The following is an 11,045-nucleotide window of genomic DNA, read 5'->3' on the forward strand; positions in this document are numbered from 1 at the left end:
ACCTCACTCATTTTCTACAGGGTTCAGGTCAGAGGACTGGAATGGCCAGCAGAAGCTTGCTTTTGTGCCCAGTGACCCATTTTTGTGTTGTCTTTGAGGTTTGTGTTTGGATTATTGTACGGTTGGAAGATCCAAACATGACCCATTATAAGATTTCTAACAGAGTCAGTCACTTATTGATTTTTTATCTGTTGGTATTTGATAGAATCCATGATGCCATGTGTCTAAACAAGATGTCCAGGACCTCCAGCAGAAATATAGGCCCACAACATCAAAAATACAGCAGTATATTTCATTGTACACATGGCATCGTTTTATCGTGTGTTTGCTGCTAAAAAGCTAATTTTTTTGTTTCATCTGAGCCATAGAAGCCAGTCCCATTTGAAGCTCCAGTCGTGTCTGATAACTGAATATGCTGGAGATTGTTTCTGGATGAGCTAGGAGAATTTTTCTTGAAACCCTCCCGAACAACATGTGGTGATATAGGTGCTGTTTGCCTTTTTTTTTTTTTAAGGTTTTCTGACCCCGAAACTCAGCCTTTCTCTACAATTCTCCAGCTGTGGTTCTTGGAGAGTGTTTAGCCACTCAAATTCTCCTCCTCACCGTGCATTAGGACGATATAGACACACGTCCTCTTCCAGGCAGATTCATAACATTTTCTGTTGATTAGAAATTCTTAATTATTGTCCTGATGGTGAAATTGGGAATTTTCACTGCTCTAGCTCTTCACTAATTTGTGAAGCTCAATTATCTTTTGCTGTACATCAGAAAAATATTCTTTGGTTTTTCCTCATAGTGATGGATGATTAACGGAATTTGGACTTTGTTTTCCCTCCTATTTATACTTCTGTGAAACAGGAAGCCATGGCTGGATAATTTAATGTTCATAATCCCCCTGGAGTGCTCAAAATTGTAAATATTGTGTCCAACATGTATTTGAGAAAAACATTTATTTCATAATGAGATTTTCCCCCATTTTAAATTGTTTTAGTTCAATGAAAGGCTAGATTTTTGTGACAAAAAAAAGATCAAAAGGATTAATAATGCAGGTTTATTTTCAGAGCCTTCTTTGATCATATTTACCAAGGGTGCCAATAATTCTGACCACGCGACTGTATATATATTATACTTTTTTATATTATAGAAAATAATATGCATCTATAAAATATGCAACATTTAGCACATGCAGTATTGGGTCGCTCCTTTATTAAAGAAAAATCATTGTTTGTTGCCCAAAACAAAATGTTATTACATTTGAGACTGTTCAGAAAGAAGATTTTTTTTTTTTGTTACATGCTGTTCTTTTGAACTTTCTTTTCATCAAAGGATCCACAAAATACTAACCTGCACAATTGTTTTCAACATTGATAATCATGAATGTTTTTTGAGGACTAAATCAGCATATTAAAATGACTTCTGAAGGAGTTTGTGACCATTTGCTAAATTGTCAATTTATGAATAAGTCAAGTTAAGATATGGATCGGTCAACAAGATACTGTACATTTCCTCACCCTATAGTTGTTAAATTCTAAAACACACAGACACACACACACACACACACACACACACACACACACACACACAAAAGACAAAGATTAAAATTATGTGACTATCCCTAAATGTTAAGAAAACGTTGAGACTGAGATGTTCCTGAAGTTCTCCTGTTCAGGTTATTTTATTTAATTTTATTTAATAACAGCATATTAGTGAAAGAACATTAATCTCAACAGAAAACATCAGTAACACTTTACAATAATGGTATATTAATAATCATGTACTAATACCTGAATTAATACTTACTTCAACGTGAACTCATGATTAGTGAAGACAGGAGCTAATTATGAACCAATCAAGAGCTATCATTAACTACAACCAGAGTCATAAGGATTCATGCATGATTAATGCAGCCTGAACTGCATGTTAGTACATGTTTGATAGTTGATGCACAATTAACATTGAGGGGTAAACTAAATCAAACAGTCTCTATAAGATCTCTATCATCAGTAACAAGTTAAAGCTTTCTGTCATACTTTTCTGCAGATACAGTACATGTCATAGATGAGGATCTTAACACTCTGAACTAGTCTGTGTATGAACTGAATCAGTATTGCAATTGTAACACATTAGCGGTTAGCATAATAGCTTCTCCTTTATAGTCCAGCAGAGGCAGCAGAGGACACATGCTGGGATGTGGACAATGGAGGACAAAGTGGAGGAGTAGAGCAATGAATGTGCAGACATGCCCTTCAGAATAGGTCGGCAGAAGAGATCCTGTCAGCTTCTGCTGGACACTCACTGGGGTCAAAGGTCAGAAAGACATGAGACAGAAAAGCTTACTTTACTCCTGTAACCCTCCATTATCATCCCACACTGCCATAGCTTGGTGTTAAAGGAATGTTCCAGATTCAAAACAAGCTGTTTTATCAACAGATTACCACAGAACATAATGTTTAAATCATCCAATACATTTTAAAAGCAGAAATGTTATGTTTATGGGTTTGTTTTGACCCTTTCTACTTCTACTTCTACTTCTGCACCAAAATGCGCTCTATTTCAGCGGTAATAAGGTTTGAGTGGTCATTTATGATTCTATTGTTTTAATGAACTTCTGGTAATGCATGACCAACATAACAATTGTGAGAGTTGTTCTCTCCATGTAAACAGACCTTTTCTTGTAATTTTTCAGGTGTTACGCAAAAGTTCCAGGCTTTACTGGCTTTATATGGTAATTACAATATGATGTTGGTCTGATAAAATTAGAGAAAGAGCCATTATTATTTGACCATTTCCACCCCTCTGTCTAGCTATCAGGGGGTCCAGTGTGTGGGCCAAACATCAGCCCACAATGACCCTCTACTGACATCTTGTTGACTTGTTCACTTAGACAGTTTCAAACATGCTGACTAAAGATATTGTTCAGTCATCAAACGCTTTAAAGTAAGGTATATATTATTGTATTTATGTTTACAGGAGTTCTGCAAATAATTTGAAAATAAAATATAAAAATGCAAATCCATATAAAAGTTTAAGGTCAGTAAGATTATTTTAAACTTTTATTTCACAAGGATATACAGTATTAAACTGAACAAGTGACAGTAAAGATTCCTATTTTAAAAAATCCTGAAAATGTAACGTGGAGTTTGGGTTTTATTTGTGTTTCTTGTTCTTTGCTCTCATGTCTTTTATTTTGGAGTTTTAGTTATGTTCCTGTCTAGTCATGTGTCCTTTGCCCTCTTGTATTCCTGCTATTTGTTCCTTTGTTCATTGTATCATGTTCTGATTGGCTGTCCAAGTCATGTGTCTTGTTCCTCATTGGTTGGATTGTGTCATGTGCCCCTGATTGTTTGGTATATATAGCCCTTGGTATTTAAATAGTATATGTGACCCTGGAACACAAAACCAGTCTTAAGTCGCTGGGGTATATTTGTAGCAATAGCCAAAAATACATTGTATGGGTCAAAATTATAAATTTTTCTTTTATGCTAAAAATCATTAGGATATTAAGTAAAGATCATGTTCCACGAAGATACTTTGTAAAATTCCTACCGTAAATATATTAAAACGTAATGTTTGGTTAGTAATATGCATGGCTAAGAACTTCATTTGGACAACTTTAAAAGTGATTTTCTCAATATTTAGATTTGCACCCTCAGATTCCAGATTTTTGAATAGTTGTATCTCGGCCAAATATTGTCCTATCCTAACAAACCATACATCAATGGAAAGCTTATTTATTCAGCTTTCAGATGATGTATAAATCTCAATTTCGAAAAATTGACACTTATGACTTTATTCATGAACAGATGGCGCTATATTAAGCAGCAGGCCCGTAGAACAGCCTAGTTGAAGGGGGGGGGTTCTGTTCCCACCCAGTTTCGTATTTATTTTTTAGGTTCAAATGCTTAATGTTGGTGACATCTCATGCACCAGTTTGTGCTGGATTAGCATGTCTGCTGGTGTCTTAATGAGCACAATTTTTGATGAAAAATATTTGATGTTGTCAAACTGCTTACCAAGATCATGTACCACCTTCTTCAGTATATATACACAAATACTTATTAAAGCAATAAGTTACTTAATTAAGAGCTGTGAGTGACATTATTAACGCAATAAATGCACAGATCCGTTATATTGACACACATCTAATATTGTTTGTTTATGATGAGGGGCGTTTCTAGGATTTGAAAACATCTGGGGCTGCAGCCAAAACATCAGGGATTAATGGATGTGGTTGGGGGCTCATACGATATCATGCTCATGTAAGACTTAGGGTGCTTCTCAATATCCCTCCTTGTTTCTTCACTCCTCCGTCCTCCATCCGATGCCCCGGAAACCGATCGAGGAGGCTTTCTGAGGAGTCATGAGCGAGGATGAACAGGTGTATCCTTTGCGGAAGTGTTTTATCGACTAAACGTGACGCACGTATAAATTCTCCTCCCCCTTCACATCTGTCACAATAATTTACATTTATATTTTACCTATGCAGTTTAAATAAACCACACGTTATATATTTCTTTATTAATATTTATCTTGCTTTATTAATATTTATTATGAATGCCTTAAATAACAAACTTTAACAACATAAGGGCAGATCCCTTTAGTGTGATGACACTTTTAAGTGACGCTTGAGTGGTCAAGAATATTCCAGTGTTTATCCTTTGATTCCTCCGTCCTCATTTCCTTTCCTTGCATCCTTCCCTCGTATCCTAAGAGGAGTGTAGCTAAGACATGAGGAAAGGAAGCAAGGAAAGGAAATTAGGATGCACAAATAAGAATTGAGAAGCACCCTTAGTGAGGCAGTGGTGGGTGGGCCTGCTTCCCTAGGAGGGTCCGGGGGCATGCCCCCCGGGAGAAAATTTAATGCATTTTAAATTTAAATGCATTAATCTGGTATGCTTTAAGAGTTCAAAAATAAGAGCTCCAACCCATTTTCAGTGTGCAAATTGAACAAAAAAAAAGTCAATGACAATCTAAAAGGGGTCTAGAACCACTCCTGATCAGAGTGTACCGTGTTCTTCTTTGACCCATTGCACCCCTCCACTGAGTTTTCTGGACCCCATTATGGGCCCCTTTCAACATCTGGGCCCTATGCAGTCTGTCTTCCTTTTCAAAACACAATATCAACAAATATAAAGGAAGGGATTTTATTTAACTATTTAGGCCTACATGGTATCTGCAGAATTTTTAAAATCAAATTTAAGGCTTTTTGTAACCTTTTTTTTAAGATTTCTATGGTACGAGCGGGATAGAGCAATGTCTAGTAACATATTAAATCGATATCATGGTTTACAGCTCAGATAAAGGTTTTCACACAAAAAAAAAAAAAGTTTTATAAAATGATAAACAGCACATTTCAGACTTAAAACCATTTTTTTTCCCCAAAAATTTACAGCTCTGCGTGTTTGCTGCGTAATGGGTGGATTTTTTTATTGATATGAACAAAAACAACAAACAGGCTTATTGAAAATGCACATTCATTCTCTGTCAATAGGTCTCTGGCATCTTTTGGACGGCAAAAATACAGCAGTTTCCCCGGTGATGGCTGCACACAAAGAGGAGCGGTGTTCATAAATGCTACTTTATCAGGCATTAAAAGAAAATGGCATCGTTCTCTTGAAAGTAGGGCTGGACAATATGGCCAAAACAAATTCACAATAAAATGTTTTAAATCAGTCGATATCAATAATTATCATGATAAATTTCAAACCTTTGTTTCTCTCCAATTTAAAGGCAGATTTTTGCTCATAAATGAAAATTGTAGAAGCCAGATTTTAATTGTGGTTTTAAATGACTATGCTGAGAACGACAAACACTTCATGTCTTTGAATTCTTGACACTTTTCCAGTTATTTGTCCTCAACAAAATAAATATTTTAATTGAAAAATGAATTTCTTAGTTTCTGCATGCTCTAATGCAGGGGTCACCACACTTGGTCCTGGAGCGCCGGTGTCCTGCAGAGTTTAAATACACCGGATAGCTAACCAAGGTCTTGCTAGCTATACTAGACATTTCCTGGCAGGTGATGTTGAGGCAAGTTGGAACTAATACTAGTAATATTACTTTTTTGTCTCTTAAAAATGCACATTTGACAGTAGCTTCAGGATGCAGGATTAAATCTGTTAGGATGCAAATGTAAATTCATGTTCATTATAAAAAAAAAACCTCATTTTTATATGGTGAAATTGAATTATTCTGACTGTTTGAGTGATTAAAATTAACACTTGGTCTTCCATATAGCATTCATAATGATAACCAGTAAAACACAGGCCTATAGCACCTCAATACCATGGTATAAAAATGAACTTGGCCTACATGGTTCTAGGTATTTGTATGAAGAAAAGTGGTCTAACAGCCATTTAGTATAAATGCACAAACTAGTTTAATCACAAAATACTGTAATTATATTCCAAAACATTTTTTATTTGACAAATATTGCATTTAATTCACTTTATCTGTGATAAGAGTATGGTAACACTGTGAGATCTTCCATCACAGCAATTTATGACATTTTAAAATATATTCAAGTAGACAACAGCTATTTTAAATTTAAAATGTAATAACATTTCACAATAATACTGTTGGATCTGTTTGATCAAATACATGTAGCCTTGGAGAGCATAAGAGAAAAAAAACATTGCAGAATCAAGTACAGTCCCCAAACTTTTGAACGGTAGTTAAAATATTTTTTTAAATGCTTTCACAAAGGTGTTATTAAAAAAAAAAAGACAATTTATGTCCAGTTAAATTTACAGGAAGACTCTTAGCATACTGTACACTTTCAGAAAAAAAGTACAAAAACTGTCACTGGGGTGGTACTTTTTCAAAAGGTACACTTTTGTACCTAACAAGTCCATATTGGTACCTTGAAGGTACGTATTAGTACATATTAGTACTTAAAGGGTACAATAGTGACACTTTTGTACCTTTTATTTCTGAGAGTGTTCCATTCCATTCTAATATCCTCACTGGTTCATCCTGTGATCTGATTTATGATCTCTTTGGTGTCTAAAGCCATTTTTAGCTTTTGCCAGAAGACCTTAATATCTTCTCCAGGTTTTGGCCAGCGGAGGTAGGTTCGTTTCTTAACCAGCTTCCTCATCCTGTGATATGGAGATAGCTGATGTGTGGGGATGTCCTCCAGGAACACCAGAATCAACACATCCTTCTGCTCATCAAAGAGTCTGAAGCTCGCCACTTGGACCTCACTTGAACACCAGTTGCTCTTCAGGTAGTTCCTAGTGATCAGGCAGATGGTCTTGCGGCTGCTGTATATGCCATCAATGATGTTGTCTATTATTGGCCTTCCTGGTTCAAAGTCTCGGTGGTGAAGACACAGTCTCCAGCCCTGTTCTCCTTCTAATTTGGGAATAAGTTCCTCCATTACCCAAGGCTCGTCTTTGGTGTTGTAGGAAATGAAGGCGTCGTACTGGAACGTTGAACCATTCTGTTTCTTCTTGCTGTCGTAAAGGAAGGCTAAGAAGAGGTAGTATGCATAAACGACCTGAAAGCGCAGAAAATGCCAGACGAATGATAAGAGGAGGGTGAGAATGACTACAATACTGCTGCAAAGAAAGCAGATGAAGTCGATATTCAAGGTGCAGGATTCGGTGTTGAAAGAAGACAAGCTCATTCCTCGCAAGGAACTAGGATAGCTACACATGTACTTGTTCAAATAAACCACCTGAGTAGAATTACTATTCTTGGACCAGTCAATGAAGAATGCATTGGTACAGTCGCAAGTGAACGTGTTTTTCTCCAAGTCGAGGACCTCTAGTCGAGGCAGTGACTCAATCAGAGTTTTGTTGATCGTGTCAATCTCATTGCCCCTAGCTTTTAAGGTTGAAAGTCTGGAGAGATTTGCGTTCAACAGGAAGTTCAGCAAGCGTAGCTGTGTTCTCGAAAGGATGAGTTTGGTTAGCTTCGAAATGGGGTGGAACAACTCAGTCGGGATCGAGTGGTCTTCGGACAGCGCATTCTTGGAGAGATCCAAAAACCAGAGCTGGGGGCAGGACTGGAATGTATCAGGATTCAGATTAGCAAGATTGGTGTTTCCAGCGTAAAACATTTCCAAGGAGGATAAACCTTGAAGCAGATTTGAGGGTATTTTGCCGATTCCACGACGTTGACTGTGTAAGGCCAATACTCTGAGTTGCTTCAGGTCTTTAAAGGGAGGGTATTTCAATTGATCATCAGTAAATGAAATGCTGTTGGTGTACAAATCTAGATTTTTGAGGTTGGGCATGCCTGAGAACACATTATGGTGTTTGGTTAATGTTTTAGCTGATATTTTGTTTGATGACAGCATTAGAGACGTCAGGTTATTCAGTCCTTCGAATGCATGGTCTTCGATGTCTGAAATCTGATTGTCTTGTAAGGACAAATTGTTCAGCTGTGACACATTCCTAAAAGTTTTCTTTTCGATTTTGCTTAACTTATTAAAATTAAGTTCCAGGTCCAACAGGGAATGTGGCCCATTGATGAAAGCATCACCGATCCTTAACAGATTGTTTGTTCCAAGCTTGAGGACTTCAAGACTCTTCAGGTCCTTGAACAAACAGGAATGAATGATTGCGATTTTGTTACCATACAAGTACAGAGTTTTCACCTGTGTTAAATTGGCAAAGTCATCACAGGTGAGCATGTTGATGCTGTTTCTGCTGAGATCAATGAACTCGAGAGTGAAGAGCATTTGAAAGGAGTTTGTTATTTGAGTCAGTTTATTGATTTGCAAACGCAGCGTTTTTAGTTGTGTAAATCCTCTGAACATACTCTGTGATAACTGGGATATTTCATTATTTCCTAAATCTAATTCCGTCAGGTTAGAACAGGGATCAAACATGTGGTCGGTTAGGTGTTTTATTTTGTTAGCATTTAGCCGTACAACTTGTAGCGTTGAAGAACATGCGTTGAGCAGAAGGTTAGTCTTGTTCAACCGAACGTTTGCATTAAGCCTGATTTTATTCAATACATTTTTGAAGCTCTGAAGCACATTAGCAGCATTCTGGCCTGACATATGAACATCCATGAAGTATAATGTTTTCACTGAGGTAAAGAATGTCTTTTCTGTAACATTCCATGTCATGGTTCCGTTTTGACCACAATAAGATAAATCAAGGTGACTGAGAGTTGGAAATATATTGTCAGTGAGCTGAAATGTTGCCAAAGGGTTGTTGGAAAAATCTAATCTTTTTAATGCCAAGGGCTTTGTTGACATTTCATAGGAGTTGAAAGCATCAAAATGGTTGCTTCCAATGTACAGTTCCTCCAAAAATGGTGATGCAAGGACCGGCTTGATTTTCTCTATATAATAGAAGTGGTTTTTTGTTAAGTTTAACACCTTTAAATTCTGAAGCATGCTGAAAGCTGACTCTTCAATGTCTTGTATATAATTGTAATCCAGACGTAGCACCAGCAGATTGGTTAGGCCGTGCAGCATACCTTTCGAGATTCCTTGTAGTCTGTTGCTGGCCAGATTGAGATGGGATAAATTGGAGAGATTGTCAAGTGCACCCTCTTGAATCTGCGAGATCTTATTGTTGGATATGTTCAATTCCTGTAAGTTTGACAACGGATTAAAGTCTTCAATCTGGATCTGTGCAAAGGCATTGAAGGAAACATCTAAAATCCGTGTATTTCTAGGTATCTGCGGAATCCTGAAAAAGCCCATTTTGTAGCAAAGTACTTTCGGCTGCATGTCTCTTAGGGGAGTACTGATTGTGCAGTTCTTTAAGGAAAATGTACTTGATGGGGAAATGAAACCACAGAGGGCCATATATAATGTGAGTTGCTGTAGTGTTCCCATGTTTTTTCCCATGATTCTTTTTACATGTCAAACTGGGAATGCACTGTATTCACCTAAATTAATTAATTTATTTTGCGCCCTTTGCCCAGCATTCCAGGACCTTGACGTTGCATTTCCTACAAATAATAATAATAATAAAAAAAAATGAATTATTTCAAATCACTAATTAAAAAGGCAAAGATGTAATACATTTTATATATATATTCACTTTAATAAATCTCTATAAATTCTTAAAAAGACGTTTTTTATTATTACATAAATTATAAGAAATTACACCGAAGTGAATTAGTGAATAAACCCCCAATCTATAAAATTATCAAAAATCTGAAGTTATGATAAAATGACAAACTGATCCTCTCTCAAAAATAAAAGCGAAACTTTGCAACACAACCTGCCATACTTCATTCCATCAACATGAACAGGAGCAAAATAATAATTTCTGTTTGCTGCATTTTTACAGAAGACAGACAGACAAAAAGCAGTTTGCACGATAATTGTTCAGAAAAATAAAAGAATTTAAAAATTAAAAACATGCAATAGTTCTCAAGTCAAGTAACTTTCCCTTCAGGAAATCCTCTGTATCAGGAAAACTATAGTCCTTTATCAAAAACATTCCAGTGTATGATATGTAGCAAAATCATTATTGTCTAAATTAAAATCAATGCTATCAACCATTCCTATCAAGGGTAATATAGAATAGACTTAAAAAGAACACTTACAACATGCCTCCTACAGTAGCTGCCAATACACAGAAATGAAACATCTTACTCACTCACAAAGACTCACCTCTTCTTTTAGTCCTTTTCTGCTAAAACCCTTGAAAACAACATGGTGATCTTGTTTTATGCTGTATAACAGGAAGTGAAGTAATCTGAGGGAGAAAAAAAGCTGAAGTAAAACCCACATATACATTCACAGACCTTCTAAACCCATAGATTCACACCGAATGAGACACCTATATGGCATATGAACCTAACCTGATTCTGCTCATGTATAGGCTATAATTTATAAAGCATATATTATAATTTCATCATGTACAGGTATGTGTGATTATGTGTTTTCCTATTGGACCGTTTCCTGTCCTATCATGGGATGGCTCTGCTGTCATTCTTTATGAAAAGGCTTTAGTTCTCCTTTGGATGCAAGCTTGAGCCACACAGACAGAGTAGTCAGTAAGATTCCTTATCTTAATCACATGAGAAGTAGCTCTCTCTACTACTCTATTTACTTCTGTCACAGGAAG

At 36.5% G+C, this 11,045-nt stretch overlaps 1 protein-coding gene across 1 annotated transcript; it reads right to left on the reverse strand.

Annotated features, from left to right (window-relative positions):
* Nucleotides 1-6,970: 6,970 nt before the first annotated feature.
* On the reverse strand, nucleotides 6,971-9,814 carry LOC306855565 (uncharacterized protein; the record flags this gene model as incomplete). The annotated part of the gene is made up of 1 exon (XM_079394330.1): nucleotides 6,971-9,814. One exon carries the CDS (start codon nucleotides 9,812-9,814, stop codon nucleotides 6,971-6,973), a length of 2,844 nt encoding a protein of 947 aa, XP_079250456.1.
* Between the last annotated feature and the right edge of the window lie 1,231 nt (nucleotides 9,815-11,045).

The sequence above is a fragment of the Barbus barbus genome, assembly GCF_936440315.1.
Source record: "Barbus barbus genome assembly, chromosome: 36".
Classification (NCBI taxonomy): Eukaryota; Metazoa; Chordata; class Actinopteri; order Cypriniformes; family Cyprinidae; genus Barbus; species Barbus barbus.